This window comes from Podarcis gaigeae (genome assembly GCF_964106915.1).
Source record: "Podarcis gaigeae genome assembly, chromosome: 1".
NCBI lineage: Eukaryota > Metazoa > Chordata > Lepidosauria > Squamata > Lacertidae > Podarcis > Podarcis gaigeae.
In genome coordinates, this window is record NC_139678.1 from 43,852,690 (window position 1) to 43,870,006 (window position 17,317).

General features: G+C 46.2%; 1 protein-coding gene and 1 long non-coding RNA gene across 2 annotated transcripts in view; one reads left to right on the top strand and one right to left on the bottom strand.

The window, feature by feature from the left end:
- The window catches only part of LOC310847759, a 148,333-nt gene that overhangs the window by 66,319 nt on the left and 64,697 nt on the right, over positions 1-17,317 (bottom strand). The gene's annotated exons all lie outside the window — the stretch shown is intronic.
- On the top strand, positions 285-16,598 carry LOC310847309 (transmembrane protein 151B-like). Its single transcript, XM_083744901.1, has 2 exons — positions 285-548; positions 13,584-16,598. The coding sequence occupies exons 1-2, from the start codon at positions 456-458 to the stop codon at positions 15,012-15,014; spliced, it is 1,524 nt and encodes a 507-aa protein (XP_083601027.1). The 5' UTR covers positions 285-455; the 3' UTR covers positions 15,015-16,598.

Below are 17,317 nucleotides of genomic sequence, written 5' to 3' on the forward strand. Positions count from 1 at the left end.
CCGTCTCCCTGGGCCAGACATCCTCGCCAGCCTCTCGCCAGAGGCGCCTTCCGCGTCTTCACAACCCCCCCCTCCCCACCGCTGCCCGCCTCAAAGTTAACGAGCAGCCGCAGTGTTGTTTGCCGACCTGCCAGACAGGCGATGGTCACGGCAGCGGGAGCCCCCGAGCCCGAAGCGCCGAGGCTGCCCTGGAAGGGGACCACGCAACGCGCCGGATTGGTTCCCGCTCTGGGAGGCTGGCCGGCCGCTGGTAAGCACAGGCGATCGTTCAGGACCATGGACAGCGACCTGCGGCAGTCCCGGGGCAGAGTCCGGTAGGGGCCACCCGGCCCGCGCCTGCACTCCGGCCCGGCCCGCCAGCCTGTTCGCTGGCTCCCGGGGAGGAGGAACTTTCCGGTCCTGTTGGCTTCTATCGAGACGCGCGAGTAGGGCAGCGAGATCTGTAATGGCAAAGCATGTCTTCGGAGGGGGAGCCAGAGCCAGCCGCTGGAACAAGCGCAAATACTCCAGAAGAAGCAGGAGCTGCAGCTACAGCGGCTGGAGAGGAGGTGAGGACAAAAGGGAGGACAAGGACAAAGGGGAGCCCCGGTTGTTGTTGTTGGTTGTTGGTGTGTGTGTGTAATTTTGAAGGGGGGAGTCGTGTGGTTGAGTATCTGTATACAAGCAGACACGCAGTGTTGTATGCATGCGGGGACACAAACACACACAAGTTGGAGGGCGAGAGTGGAGCTGTGCATTTTGAAGACTCACTCAACTCCAGTGTGGTATTGGAGGGATGAGCTCTGGGTCAAAGCCCGGGACCAGGGTGCTTTCAGATTCCGGGTTGGTGAAACTCAAGCAAAATTGCCGCAAAAAGAACCGGGTCAGGAAAAGCCGCACCACTAAATGACAAGAACCGTTTTCGTTTTCCACCTCTACCCACCACCTTGAAATTTAGGAGGTTTGGAGAGCGGGACAGGAAGAGAGGGAGATAAGTTGTGGTGTAGACTTCTTTCTTGCGGATGCTCAGCTGGGGCAGTAAGCAGCCAGCTGGAATGAAGGTTCCAGCAAGTCAAAAGCGATCAAGCGACGGGTATGGAAGGGTAGGGAGCTCTCCGAGGTTCTGGAATTGGAGTATATGCTCCACCATAATTCAGGTTTAAGGAGCTCCAAAGACTGAAGCTTGGGTTTCTCTCCCTCCTTCCTTGTATGAAATCATCCCGCACCATCGAATGTCCTGCACAAACATCAAAGGCACATCCTAGTAATTAAGGGGCTTTTTTCATTCGATACAAAACCCTCTGCTTTTCTCTTATAAGAAAGTCAAAACAAGGGTTCTGCTGCTGTCTGGGTGGGATTGATACAGCTGAGTTTCCAAAATGCACTGCTGCAGTCTGGTGGATTGACCTCAACAAATCACTTTTCTCCATCAGGGTCATAAAGCAGTCTGCAAAGATTTGTGTGTTTGTGTGTGTCTTTCTGTGGACTGTCAACCATGTCAACAAAGTCTAAATAATCAGCAATGGTTGTATGTTTGGTGCTTTGGTTGTTTTATATAATAATAATTTTTAAAAAAAATATTAATATTAGGCAATATATGTTTCTGATTTTACACCATTGCAGAAATATCTTACTATTTTAATCTTTTACGCACACAAAAACCCACTCGATTTTACAATTAAAAATAAACTAGCCTGCAGCAACATAATTAAAAGATCATACAAACATATGTGATACAAAACGTTATGAACATCAGCATAAGAAAATAATATAATATATGGTGCATGAAGTTAAGCACTTTGTTGCTCCATTGATTTCAGTTATGACATAACCCACTTCACTGTGCATCTCTCATGAAACTTTGTGCCACAATAAATGTGTTAGTTTTTAAGGTGACACAAGGCTCTTGGTCACTGCAACCGACTAGCATGGCTATCCCTGTGAAATTTGATTTGAAGTAGAGATAGTGCCATCCATGACCAGCTATCACAGTTGAAATCAATGGGACTTGGGTGTGAATAACTTTGACTTGATAAGGCTCAAAGTAAATATCTCATTAATATGCTATGATATTCCTATCAAGCATGACTTTTGTGACAAATGGAATGTAAGGGGCAAAGTTTCTCAAATGAGCATGTCAGCTTTATGTTTCATAATATCCAACAATATATTATTAAAACATAACACGTCAGTCTTATTCAATGAGTTCAGTGGAAATTTCTGGAATATGGACGTATGGGCAGGCATCATTTGCCATGCTACTGCTAAATGGCAGATCTCTCGCAACTGACATAACTTGAGCAGCTGCATTTCTCACGCTCAGACCTGGCCTTGTGGCCTTGAGACATGATGAGCATTGGAAGAGACTCATGGGGCTATCACATTGGCACCTTGCTCAGAGCAGCAGCCATCAGTTTCACCACCTCTTAAATATGTGTGAGCTAATAACATCTGATCAATATCACCATAGGAATATTTTGAACTATTATTTCTTCCATGAAATCATTTTCATTTTACACAGTGGTCATTCCCTCCTAAAGATTAGTATCCAAATAGCAAGTCTACGTTCATGTAGATCTAGGCCAAATAACCCTGGGCCATCCCAAATAAAGGGGAAATCCTTAGGACATAAAATCACACCTGCCTTTTATGTCCCTTCCAGAGCCTACTTCTGTTAAACTAGTGGCTGTAATTTATGAAACTTTGGAGAGCTAGTGTAGTGCAAAGATTAACAGAGTTAGGAAATGCTTAGCTCAAATCTCACTTAAGCTATGAGCCTCTGGATTGCCTTAAGTAAGCTGTTATCTTTCAGTAGCAGCCTCCCATTTGTAATAAAGAGATGGTAATGATATTCGCTTATTTCAGAGAGTTGTTGTAAGGAATATTGAGGCAATATCAGTCTCCAAAGGGGTTGCCATGTTAGTCTGTTCAAGCAAAAACAATAAATTTACCCAGAAGTGCTGTTATCACCAATCACTGCTGCTGTGGAAGGGTCACTGTGCTCATTTTTGCATATATTTAAGTTCTAGCTGTATTGTCACTTAAGACAATCACCTTGGCACTGGTGAGAAATCACCAGTTACGGACGTGAATTGCCGTTTTGCATATATTTGAGCTCTAACCGAATTGTCACGGACTATACTTTTGCATTCTGTTGTCATTTTCACTCCAATATTTACATTGTTTCTGCTTTATACCCCTGTGCAAATTGAGCAGCATGCCCCAGGATTCTTGTTTAAACTGACAAGCGAGGATTGTTTCCCCTGCATTTCATGCAGTGAACTCTATTCCATGAAAGCTCATGCGCTAATAAAATGTCTTGGTCTTTACAGTGCCACAAGACTTTTGCTGATTTTGAGACATTGTATGTGGCCGTTAAAAAAAAAGCTAAAAGTGATATGTGAATACTACATGTTATCACGAGAAGCACTAAAATAAACTTAAAAAGCTAAATCTGACTTTGCAAAAGCAAACAGACGCACCTGTTCTAAGCTCAGTTTTGAAATGTGATCACCACAAGCCTTCCATTTTACACTGGGAAAAACATAAGGCTGCCCCTTCCTATCACATTTCGGTTTGCCCTCTTTGGGTTGGGGAATTCACAAAATTTTGAAAGTGAAACATTCCTTTCAGCACTAGCTGTAAGTGCTAGTGACTGAATCTCTGGATTAAGTCTAGTTGTTCCGGTTCTGGCTGTGGTCAGTAGCCCACAGTGTAAGGCAAAGTTTTTGCGAGACAGATCCTGCTAAAAGGATGCCTCCAATCCATCTGTTAAAGAAACATGTTTCCTTGGGCATGGGCTGTAATGCCAGCTGTAAAGATAGAGACAAATTAAGCTCTTCCATTCTTGTGCAGACCCAACTAAGCTCTGCCTTTCCCAGGGAGGGCCTCTCTGAAGTGACCATACTTACCCTGGGAGCCTGCACCCTTGTGCTCCTCATGGTTTCTTTGGAAGGCCCTTCAGCATCTCTGGCAGGTGGGGCTACACCTGAGATGATCTGGAAGAACACTGCTAGTTGCCCCCCTGGGTTTCAGATAAAAAGTAAAGGTAAAGGTACCCCTGCCCGTACGGGCCAGTCGTGTCAGACTCTAGGGTTGTGCGCCCATCTCACTTAAGAGGCCGGGGGCCAGTGCTGTCCAGAGACACTTCCAGGTCACGTGGCCAGGGTGACGAAGCTGCAACTGGCGAGCCAGCACCAGCGCAGCACATGGAAACGCCGTTTACCTTCCTGCTATAAAGTGGTAACTATTTATCTACTTGCACTTAGGGGTGCTTTTGAACTGCTAGGTGGGCAGGAGCAGGGACCGAAAGACGGGAGCTCACCCCGCCGCGGGGATTCGAACCGCCGACCATACGATTGGCAAGTCCTAGGCACTGAGGTTTTACCCACAGCGCCACCCACGTCCCGGGTTTCAGATAGCCATCTTCAAATATCCAAAGGTCTGTCACATGGAAGACATGGAGCGAGCTTGTTTTCTGTTGCTCCAGAGGATAGGACGCAACCCAGTGACTCAAAGTGACAAGAAAGGAGATGCTGAGTAAACATCAGCAAGAACTTTCTGGCAGTAAGAGCTGTTTGGCAGTGAAATGGACTCCCTTGGGAGGTGGTGGACTCTCCTTCCTTGGAGGTTTTTAAGCAGAGGTTGGATGGCCACCTGTCAAGAATGCTTTAGTTGAGATTCCTGCATTGCAGGAGGTTGGACTAGATAACCCTTCCAACTCTACAATTCCATGTTCCTTCATGATACCAGAGCCTCCATTGTACACTCTCTCCTCCTCAACGAGGTACATGTCTGGCTTACTGAGTGGGGCCATGACAATTTAAATGAGCCCCATTATTCAAACAGGTTATTTCCCAGTGGACCCTGTATGCCCATCCATTTTGGACCCATTTTGACACTGTCTCCTTAGGAGTCATTGGAGTCCACATTGGAAGACTCCTGGCTTTCTGGAATTGTAAGGAGGAATGTCAGGCTACAGAAGGAGGAAGACTAATGGAAAGGGGTGGAACTCCTGAGCATAAACAGCAGCTCAGCCCGCAGCTCTTTGGATCATGTTATTTATTTTGCTCACTTATCCCTGCAGTATTAAATGGCTGTAGTCCAGGGCTGCTTTTAACTTGCCACTTACATTTCAATATAAACATGGGAGCTGCAGAATCAAATTAGTTAATCTTTTTAAATGAAAGAGAGGGAGCTTCAAGGAGCCAAGGATGTGTATTAGTGAAATCTATTCTGTTGGGCAAGATCATACTCATGATACTGCAAATATAAAAATGGAAGTTTTAAATTAGCTAGGCCTGCCTCCTGTTGCCAATATGGAGACATGATGTAAGCGTATTTCCTATAATTTAAAAAGCACAGAAATGTTTGCTTGGTCTCCAATGTCTAAAAATACTGACTGCCAATTTGAAAGCTTGTCTCTTCCACACTTAATTATGAATCTTGATATTAGCAGCGAACAAAAAAAGCTATACTACCCAAACACCTGCCTTTGTATTGTGTTTGTATTGTTCTTGCCTGCCAAAATACAGAAATCTGCTCACAAGGATTAGTCAGTTTCCTGGGGATCTGATTGCTGTTTTAGTACTGTTAGCGTTTCAGTTTAATTATTTTTTTAGATTGAATGCCTAAAAGGTTTTCCTTCAACTGTCCTCCTCACTCCTGGCCTCCACTCAGAGTTATCCTCTGATAAAAGGTGGGCTATAAATATGCATCATAAATAAGTAATACTGGAAAATCCAAATATAAGGTCAATTTCAAGAACAAGACCCATTTCCCCCATACGTTCCCCATTACCTTGGTTACCGTACTCTCTATTATTCATTCATTCATTCATTCATTCATTCATTAGTTTATTCGTGTTGGATTACAACATATACATTTAGAAAGAATAATTTCTAGATGTCAAGATCCAAGTTTGGGGCAAGTACTCTTTGTTGAGCGAACCCCAGCAAAGCAAAGTATGGAAATATAGGCTGCTAGACATTTAAAATGTACCCTTCCAAGTGTTTTCCAAAAATTTCCCTCTTCCCTCAGCATAGGAAAGGACCACGTTTGGTAAGTTTAACATTGGTTTACTTATAAACTCTTCAAAGGTCTGGTTCATGTGCCTTTCTATACATCAGTCAGAAAAGTTGCACAGGTAGCAAAACTGTAAGGCAAGTGATATAACTAAGCCTGACAGTACAGTTTATTCTATGGTATTAACTCCTTCATGCATTAATTAGACTTAAGCATGTTGGTTATATGAGACTGCTTATCCCACAATTTTTATGCCACATATTCACAAAAAGAATCATGCTCAAAGCAGCTTACAACAAAGAAAACAAAAAATCAACTATTACAACAACAATTTCATAATAACACAATAAAGCAACAACATAATAGCAAATATAACATAGAGAACATTTCAGAATTATGAATACAACAAGGTTTTGTTGACAACATCCTTTCATTCACTGAATATGTGTAAATATCTTATAGCACCTCCTGTTCTCAGAAGGAAACATTACTTTTCTATACTCTATTGCATCTGATAAATGTAACACCCACCACAGGACACAGAGATGGGGAAAAACTATGGCCCTCCAGATGTCATTGGACTCTAGTTCCCATCAGCCCCAGCCAGCATGCCCACTGGACAGGGATGGTGGGAGACGTAGTCCAACAGCATTTCAAAGGCACCACGTTGGCTGCCCATGCAGTGAAAGATATGAAGAAGTGGCTGTTTGTTTTGTATTGGTGATAGAGCTGTAGTTACTGTGGAGCTTGAAACAGAAAATAGATCCCAACTTAAAGCACACTGCTGTTTTTCAATTTAGTCTTAAGTGTATTCAAGCACAGGACATTGATCCTTATCTGAGTCTCTCTCTCCTTACTAACATCTCTTTGCCCACCTGCATTTGATGCCTGAAATGGTGTGTTTGTGTGTGTGTGTGTGTGTGTGTGTGTGTATTTGGAGCTGTATGGCAATCATTGCTTCCCTGTGGCAAAACAGTCAGGACAAGAGGTGGTAGCTGGTCCATTTGTTACAGAAGAAATGCAAGGAGGCAGCTTTCTTTTAGCATCACTCTACTATTAATAGCAAAATCTTGATTGCATTTTTATAGCTGCCTCGTTCTAGGTTTATATTTCTGAACAAAGACTGATTCACACAGCCCATATCCCTGATTGTAGTGCTTGAAGATTGATCCACTTAGTTCATACTCCTCTCTAGTGTTATTATCCTTCCTTTATATATGTTTGCTCTGGAGTGTTTGCCTTCTGATGGCCCATTAGTCAGAATATGCAAAACCTTTGGAAGCAGGACCGAAAATTAGTGGCTATCCTTTCATTACCCAAGGAAGCTACCTATTAATAAGGCTCCATACAAATGCAGCCATCTTCTAAAGCACTACATATCCTCTCCCTATAATCCATATTAACAGTGTTTATGATAGGTCAGTATTCTTACTTTGATTTTGCGGAAGGAAGTTGAGAGGCAGTGGCTTTTCTTAGGACATGCTATGAGTGCTGGGTAAGACTTCAAACATTTATAGCCATTTACTTGGGAATAAGGGGCGCGGGTGGCACTGTGGGTTAAACCACAGAGTCTAGGACTTGCCAATCAGAAGGTCGGCAGTTTGAATCCCCGCGACAGGGTGAGCTCCCGTTGCTCGGACCCTGCTCCTACCAACCTAGCAGTTCGAAAGCACAGCAAAGTGAAAGTAGATAAATAGGTACCACTTGGGCGGGAAGGTAAACGGCGTTTCCGTGCACTGCTCTGGTTCGCCAGAAGTGGCTTAGTCATGCTGGCCACATGACCCAGAAGCTGTACGCCGGCTCCCTTGGCCAATAAAGTGAGATGAGTGCCGCAACCCCAGAGTCGGCCATGACTGGACCTAATGGTCAGGGGTCCCTTTACCCTTTTACTTGGGAATAAGCACAATTGAACTTACTTCCAAGTCTATATATGCGACTGTATACATACTCCTATTTACTCTGTATCCAGTGCGCTCCCATTCCTGGTTTGGGAAGTGATATATTGTCAGGGGCTCAGGAGCAGAGGCACAGGAGAGGGAGGAAATGGAGAGCGAGTGGGAGGAATCCGAGGGGAGCGTAGGTGGTGACAGTGGTCAGAGGGATTCCATGAGCCTCTCCAGCGAATCGGAAGATTCACAGAAGGGAGCGCCGATGACCAGGGCAAGGGGGGTGCCAAGGGGGAAACCCCAGAAGGGGCCAGCGGGGACTCCCAGAGCAGCAGTTGGAAATCAGGACCAGCTTCCCCACCAGAGCGCAGTGGGGGGGAGGAGTCCCAGGCATCGGGACCAGTGTTCTCACCACCAGCGAGAGGAGATGAGTCAGGATTGGCCACGCCTCCATCGGAGAGCGGGGAAACGGTCAAGAGGAAAGTTACCGGCTGGGCGCGCGCGCCAAGTTCAAATGTACAGGCGAGCGGCACAGCAGGTAGCCCGGATAGGGAGCCAGGTCCTAAAGCCCGCCGGAAGGAGGGGCAAGACTCAGGGGGGTCAGCGTCAGAAGAGTCCAGAAAGGAGGAAACCCCAGGGGGCAGAAGGACCCAGAGGAGGAAAGAACAACGGAAGAGGTGGAGTAAGGCTAGAGTCTTAAACTGGTGTCTAGGAGGCGGAGACTCAGATGGAGCTTCGCCGGTCTAGGTTCTAAGACGTAGAGTTGCACGCTGCGGTTTGGAAATGGAAACTAATCTTCAATAAAGACTTTTATACGTTATTACTGACTAGCGTTGGTCCTCTGTGAGCTGGGACCTAGAGGCAACTCTGACATATATGTACACAAATTAGCCACAGCCCACATCTATCCTGTTGTTTCTTATGAAATATTGCATTTTGATGCACTTCCCCCCCAACCAGCTTCAAATCAAATTAAGAAAAGAATGATAGCTGTGTTTTAAGCCACTAATGTGTACACAGCCTAGTTAAGGATTGACACGGGCAACAATTTAATAAAGAGTTAGGTGCACTTGAGGTTGCATTATTGGCTGCAGTTCTCTGTTGCGTCTACATTCAGCGGCAACCAGGATTTCTTTCTAATGGGTGAGGCATATAGGGATGTACTTTGAGACTATCGAAATCCTACTAGCTTTAGCATTCATTTCAGCCAGCGAACTCGGTGAAGGGATTGCAGCCAGTTTCTTTAAAAGTATAGCTTCTTTTCTCCTCTCTCCCATTTCCTTTTCAGAAAGCCTGGATGGATTGCAAGTGTGCCTCAAAGTTCTGCTGCTGCAGTATTGGGCAGTGACCAAAAATGAAGGTGTTCCGATTGAGTCGGTTGGTAGAGCTGTGCCCATTCACAGAGTCTGGGCATCACAAAGAGAGTGTTTATCTATCATATATTCACCCCAACTCTCCTCTAAGGCAGGGGTGAACCCATGACCCTTGACATGCATTGGACTACAGCTCCCATCAGCTGTGCCCATTAGCCGTGCTGGCTAGGGTTGATGGGAGTTGGGGTGCAGTAACATCTGAAGGGCCACTTGCTCACCCCTTCTCTGAGGAGTTTAGAGCCCTGTGCATTAAGCATTCCTGTTTTACCTTCACAACAACCTCATTTGATAGGTTGAGAGATGGTGACTTGCTCAAGAAGGCCCACCAAGTTTGTTTAATGGCTGGACACAGCACTGAATCCAAGGCTTCCTGGTTCACAACCAGGTTCCCTACACTGCCCTGGTTCCCTAGAATGCCAGCCTGCCATGCACAGCCATCCTTTTCTAGTCAATCTGGTACCTCAATTTAATGAAATGGAAGCAGATGTCTTGCAAGCGCTAAAAAGGCAAAACGAGAGAGAGAGAGAGAGAGAGAGAGAGAGAGAGAGAGAGGGCGATTTTTGCAAGGAAAGTGGTGGGAATGAGATAGGTACAGTCTTTGGGCAGGAATAAACAAATGCCTTTCCATTTATAAAACTGCAAAGGCATTGAGTGTGTGCAGGCTCCTTCTTTTGGTTTTAAATCAAAGGCAAGGAACATCCCTATTCAGCTTACAGAAGAAAAGATTGCCTAATGATCTCTGAAAACTTGTCCAGCAGCAAAGAACAACTTGTTGGCACACCCAGTAACAAGCAATAAACACAACATTTGTCCAGGTGCTGTGGGAAAATCCTCCCTAAAGCTGTTTTATTTTGCTTATGGCAGAGGCTCACAGCTTGGTTTCTTAGGTGTGCTGGGCCACTCCCAAGCCTCCCAACCAGGTATTTATGGACCCTGAGAAGATGATGCACCAGAGGCAGATCCTAGATGGCTTAATAAGAATGACTGAGACAAGCTCCTGATGAGGCTGAGGAAGGGGGCTGGTTGCTGATTTGAAGGGTTATACTGTAGGGCAGGAGGAGCCAAGATGGTGCCGGTCTGCTGTTTCTGAACTACAATTCCCATCATCCCTGATTATTGGCACACTGGCTCAGGCTGATAGGTGCTGTAATCCAACATCTGTGGGGTACCATACTGGGTATCCGCTGTAGGGTGCTGAAGAGTGGAAATCACCCAGTTTGTACGCCAAAGAACCCCAAATTTCCAAACCAAAAAACTCTACTTGCTGAGACTTTAAACGAGGAGAGTGCAGAATTTCACTGCCTTGTTCTATATGATGCATAGATCTGATTTCAGGAAGCAGCCTTCAAAGTTCTTGCAGAGCTTAATACAAATTATGCATGTGAAAGCACTGCTCTCAGGCACTGATATCTTGGCGCGGGGGGGGGGGGAGTATCAGGTAAATTGGAATGATGTTAGGTTAGCTTGGAACAGTATGTAGCAATCAAAGTCATGAGATCAAAAATAACTACAATTTTGTGTGGTTTTAATGGAATACCTGTTGGGAGTTCTCTGAGAAATGGGTGGATACTGTAATCATAAAACATGCTTGAAAATCACAGTCCTTCCAGACTGTCACTTTATATCACTAGAGATAGATCAAGAATGCCTTTCTCATCCATCCTGGGAACCACACACTCAGCTTTAAGCAGGCTAGATAAAGTCTGCAACTGTCTTCAACATTCAGGGCTATCAGGACTGGGAATCCTTCAATCTCTTTGCCCCTGACTTCCCTGTCCCTTAGCTTTCCCATGTCTCAAGATCTCTTCTCAATCTTACTGGTCATGCTGAAGCTGAATGAGGTTTAGTGCCAGCCAAACTGACAATCTTTCACTCCATCACAGGAGTACAAAGTGTTCTGCATCTGAACATTCTATGAAACCAGACAAGCTCAGCTAATTTCAATAAAAGGATTCATCCTCTCATGCACAATACAATAGAGATCCCATGAAGATCTGGCAAAACAGCGCTACTGACTGGCTAGAAGCCAGTTATCCCTGATCTAGAAGTATCAAAGGTTATTAAATCTGTTGGTATTTACTCTTCAGCACCTCATTTATGGCTGCAAAGAGTGTGTACAGGTGCTAATAACAGGTGTTGTGAACTAGATTCTAGGCTTCAGTCATTGACAGAACTTTTGAAACCCTATAAAATGACTGGTGGCCAGGGTCATGCAATTAATTTGAGATTCCAACGCTTTGTTGTTGTTGTTGTTGTTGTTTAGTCGTTTAGTTCTGTCCAACTCTTCATGACCCCATGGACCAGAGCACACCAGGCACTTCTGTCTTCCACTGCCTCCCGCAATTTGGTCAACTCATGTTTGCAGCTTCGAGAACACTGTCCAACCATCTCGTCCTCTGTCGTCCCCTTCTCCTTGTGCCCCCAATCTTTCCCAACATCAGGGTCTTTTCTAGGGAGTCTTCACTTCTCATGAGGTGGCCAACGCTTAATGAGCTGCAAATGAATGAACATTTTAAGCCTTAACAGGTGTATCTTAGAATGAGCAGCAATGCAGCTGGGCTGAATATATTTTGAAAAACGAAATAAATCATTCATACCAGATTTTCCGCTCATTTGCCTGTGTAATATGCATGTGGCAAAGGTACTAGAAATTCCAGTTCTAAATCTGCAGCCTCTGAAAGGTTTGTAAATATAATAACTACAAGAGCAATTTATATAATCCACCTGAAACAAGTCCTGCATCAGAAGTTTTCACACCATAAGCAGTAAACAAATGATGACTGATGCAAGTGCAAGTGATTAGCATGTTTCCATTAGCATATTTATTAACTTCAAATGAGTTGCTCTTGGAAAGCTTTTTGTAAGGTTCGGGAGTGGTCGATTCATTTGTTGCAAATAGATAACAGTATGTAGCAACCGTTATGCAAACTTCTCTTCAGCTGCACATTCTGATGCTAGGCAGGGGTGGGGTTTTTTGTTTTTACTATATTCGGTTTCATTTCATTTCTGTGAAAAGCAGCAATACATACAATAAAGGTAGCTAGGAATAAATTTGTCAAACTGGGGTGAATCGGACTAGGATTGGGAAACATTTTATTCTTTGGTGTGTGGTTGTATCACACAAGCCTAATGACCAGGAGCTGGTCCAAGAGGCAGAAATCCACTCAGTGAGGGTCAAGCCTTGCATCCAGTTTGTATCAGGGTGTTTGCAAATTGCCAGCATTTTCTGTGAAGGATTCAAGTGCACACCGAAGAAATTTAGGTTTGCTCAATTAAAGAGGGTTAAAGAGCTGTTCCCCCAGCACACCAGATCCATTTTTTAAAAAAAGGAAATTTAAAAGATTGCATCTAATACTTAAAATAGCAGTCCTGAACACCCTTCAGAAACTGGGTTTTGCCCCTCAAGCCCTTCTAAGTCTGGGGTTAGGCCAGGCAAACGCTACGGTCAGGCAAAGAATCATAGACACCGAGAGACAACAGGACTGCTCAAGGTGCCCCGACCATAAAATTGGAGAAATCGAGATATAGCCACACTGGCAGCATCTCTCTTCTTTCTCGTATCCAAAAATGCAAGAAGGGCTTTTACACTCTCCAGAAGCTCGGCTCTGCCCTCGCCAGTCCTGGAAGGATCCTTTAAAAAAATCCCATATGCTCAGAGACTTTGCACCTGTTCATTGGGGGATATAGGAAGCCCAGAGCACTTGTTCTTTAGATGTTCCTTTTATGAAGAGGCACGTAGTGAGACCATTGATCCCCTGCTGGTGAGGTGTGCTGACCTCCTGGAAAAGCAAAAATGTGACCTTTTCCTGTTAGGCAAAGATCATAAGACGACCCAGATGGTCGTCTGATTCTGTGTACAAATCTGTAGGTGCAGACCATCCCCTGACCCAAACTAGTTCATTAAGAAAATTCCCAGACTCGGTTCCATGGGTGACTCTGCGTTCTCTCTCTGCAGTAGCTTATCTTAAAGTTTTAAAACAACAACAACAACAAAAAATTCCTTCCAGTAGCACCTTAAAGACCAACAGAAGGAATTTTTTGTTTTGTTTTGACTATGGCAGACCAACACGGCTACCTATCTGTAACTTAAAGTTTTAAGTGTCTATACGCTCATCGCATTTATAAATTTTAAATTTATTGTTGTACATTGTTTTAAATGTTTGTTTTCCTTCTGGGATTGTACCCCCAAGTGTGTTTTATAAGCTGGTCTCTGACCGTAAAAAATATTAAATTACTTCAAATGATCTCACAATAAATCCTCTCTTTCTCTCCCCTCTTCCTTTCCCCACCCTGATCTCCTATTTTGCTGCCTGATTCTTAGCAACAACCAGTCAAGCAGTCTTTGAGCTCTTCCATGTGCAGAGAGTCCCACTGGAAATGCCTCCTTCTCTCCATCCTCATGTACGGCTGCCTGGGAGCTGTAGCTTGGTGCCAACTCACACAAGTCACTAAGCTCAGTTTTGACAGCTCTTTCAAAGGCAAATCCATGATCTACCACGACAGCCCTTGCTCTGACGGCTATGTCTACATTCCTTTAGCGTTCCTAGCCATGCTCTACGTAGTCTACTTGGTAGAGTGCTGGCACTGCCGCGCCAAAAGTGAACTCCAGTACAAGGCCGACGTGGAAAGTGTCTATGACCGAATTGCCAGGATGAAGCAAGCCACGCCATGCATATGGTGGAAGGCCATAAGCTACCACTTTGTCCGGCGAACCAGGCAAGTGACTCGGTACCGCAATGGGGATGCTTATACAACCACCCAGGTCTACCATGAAAGAGTCAACACCCATGTGGCTGAAGCTGAGTTTGACTATTCCCACTGTGGGTTCAAGGACATCTCTAAAGAGCTCATGGGCCTGGAATGTTTCTCAGCCACCCGACTGAAATTCACCAAATGTTTTAGCTTCGCCAACACAGAGTCCGAGAACTCTTACCTGACGCAGAGGGCTCATTTCTTCACAGAGATCGAAGGGCTAGATGACTACATGGAGGTCAGGGAAGGCATGAAGCTCAGGAACATAGACTTCAAAGAGCTCATGATGGCCTACGGTGACCCTGATCACCTCCCATGGTACGTGTCCCACTATACGTTCTGGGTAGCTGCTTTGATGATGGTCTCGTGGCCGCTGAGAGTTTTCATAGAATATCGAACTGCCTATGTGCACTACCACGTGGAGAAGCTCCTTGGGGTGGAGTACAGAGTGCCCACCGGGGCGGAGGAGCCCTTGTACAGATATCGCATCCCCAGGGTCAGCACTCAGGACAGCACGGAGCTCGAGTGGCACATCTGCACCAATCGCCAGCTGATCCCCAGTTACTCGGAGGCGATGCTCATGGAGCTGACCAGCTCTTCCGTCTGCAACGGCTACTCCATGTGCAGGTACAGCGAGATCACGCAGGACTGCGAGCGCTGCCACCACGCCTCCAGCACCTCCTCCATCTTCTCCCGACATGCCTTCCACAGCTGCAGCGGGAATTCGCAGCTCTCCCTCAACACCAGCCGCTTCTCCCTGTGCCGGATCCATGGCTCTCACAGGACAGGGCTCTGGAGGAGCCGCAGCAGCAGCATCGCTGACCGGGGCGGCCAGGATGACCCGTGCTGCTCCCACTCGAGTCAACTGGCCCTCAACGAAAACCCACCCACCTACCATGACGCTCGGTTTTTCCCAGTGCTCATTGTGCACAGGCCTGAAGGCCAGGAAGCGAGGCACTTCTGTCTCCGCCGAGCATCCTGCCTGGAAACGTCACTATGAAAGGGCACCCTGTCACTTTCCCGGGACAACTTCACTGCCAGAAGGCTGCTTGCCACTGACAGCAATACTAGGACGGCTGTGGGATGCAACTGGTTTAAAGTCCCAGCCGCCCACTTCTCCAAACAAGGAAGCATGCTCCCCCAGAAGCCTATGAAGGGTCACTTCTAAGCCAGTTCACGTGTTTTGTTTGTTTCTATTAAGTTAAAAGTTTTCCAACCTACACTTCATTAAAACAATTCCTGGATAGGATGCAATATATAGGATCCAAACATAAATAACATAAACCAAAAGAATGTTAAAAGAGCACCGGTTCAAGTCAGGCGGATCTAGTGAGTCTCCACCAAGGAACAAATTAGCAAATTTAACCAAAGGCCTGGGCAAATAAAGGAGTTTTTAACTGGTGCTGAAAACTGACCAGGCTTTGTTTGCCCTTCTTCCAAGGAGCTTGGGGCAGTCTTCATGGAATTAGCCTCTTTTAACGTGGGATTATCCCTTTTAATAGTAAGAACCTAAGGAGAGCGGTGCTGGATCAGACAGAAGGCCCATCTTGTCCATCTTCCTGCTCCCTACAGTAGCCAACTAGATGCCCATGAGAAGCTCACAGGCAGGACATGAGGTCAATGGCACTCTCCTGCATGTGATCTCCAACAACTGGCAACTGGAGGCAACATGCTTCTGAAGCTGGAGGTAGTCCCTAGACATCATGATGTCCCTAGACACTAGTAGTTCTTGATAGCCTTATCCTCCATGATGGTGTCTTATCTGTTTGTAAAGCTGTCCATGTTGGCAGCCATTGCTGTATGCTGTGGTGGCAAAGTCCATAGCTCAACCAAGTGCTTAACTTAAGGATTTGGGCCAGGGGGAGAGAAAATATCTTTCCCAAGGCCATTCAGTGAGCTCCATGTCTGAATAGCAATCTGTGCTCCAGTTTCCTCAGCTGAAGACCCCCCTCCGCCCACTGTCTAGTATGCAACACTAACCCCCATTTAGATATCAGGTGGCAGAACCCACCCATGGTGACATTGGGAGGAGTTCATTGTAGCGCTATGGCAATTGTTCTGTCAGTGCAAACTTTTCTGTTCTCCCTTCTTCTCCCTGCTTGCCATTCTGGGGTTTCCCTGGGTCAATTTCAGGGAGGAACAGGGGAGAAGAGGGAGAAAACCCCATTGTCTTAAAGGAAGTCCTTTCACAAGCATCCACCAGGGAGACTAGTTAGTTGAATCCTGCCCTTTGCTATCTCATTTCCACCCAGGGGAAACTATTGTGACTGGATCGCAAGACATGACTGAAACATTTGTCTGAAATTCCCTTCTCCATCTAACTTCATCTTCCTCTTTAATACAGCCTTTCCCCTTTACTTCCCACATTCTTATGCACTTCTCTTTTTCATTTCCCCCTCTTTTTTGCATTCATCTAAGTATATGCATTTGGCATCCACATGTTTGACATCTTCTACCCATCACTGTGGGACGCGGGTGGCACTGTGGGTTAAACCACAGAGCCTAGGGCTTGCCGATCGGAAGGTTGGCGGTTCGAATCCCCGTGATGGGGTGAGCTCCCGTTGCTCGGTCCCTGCTCCTGCCCACCTAGCAATTCAAAAGGACGTCAAAGTGCAAGTAGATAAATAGGTACCGCTCGGTGGGAAGGTAAACGGCGTTTCCGTACACTGCTCTGGTTCGCCAGAAGCGGCTTGGTCATGCTGGCCACATGACCCGGAAGCTGTACGCTGGCTCCTTTGGCCAATAAAGCAAAATGACCGCTGCAACCCCAGAGTTGGGCATGACTGGCCCTCATGGTCAGGGGTCCCTTTAGCTTTACCTTTACCCATCACTGTGAAAAGAGAACCAGTATGCTCCAATAGTGGCGGAGCATATGCCCTCTCTGCCCAGGGCAGGCATGCTTCTGAGGGAGGCATGGCGTGGAGGGTGCCCTCCCATGTGCAGGATAGCTGCTTGTGTGCCTGGAGCAGCATGCGCGCCCTGCAACCAGGGGCAGAGTGAGCTGCCCATGGTGGACATTCGGCGCATCACCCACCCACGACTCCCAAGCCTCCCCCAAGCTGTCAAAACAAAAGGGGAGGGGGGAATGCCACCGGCAAAGTGGCGCAGCTCCCCCCCTTACCCCGACAGATGGGGTAGGTTTGGGAGTCACAGGCAGGCAGGTGGCACACTGAATGTCACTCCCCTCAGTGAGGGCACCCAGGGTGATCTGCCCCCCCGTCCTACTCCCCTGCACTCCAGGCGCTCTAGGAGGAAACTGGTTTTCTAGATCCATTTCAAGTAGGGTTTAGGCTCAGTTTTGGC

Bases quoted from the DNA above. Each gene is read 5' to 3' on its own strand.
- LOC310847309 (XM_083744901.1), top strand. From the start codon at position 456: ATGTCTTCGGAGGGGGAGCCAGAGCCAGCCGCTGGAACAAGCGCAAAT. The intron at 549-13,583 runs GTGAGGACAAAA...CCTGATTCTTAG, and splicing joins CTACAGCGGCTGGAGAGGAG to CAACAACCAGTCAAGCAGTC.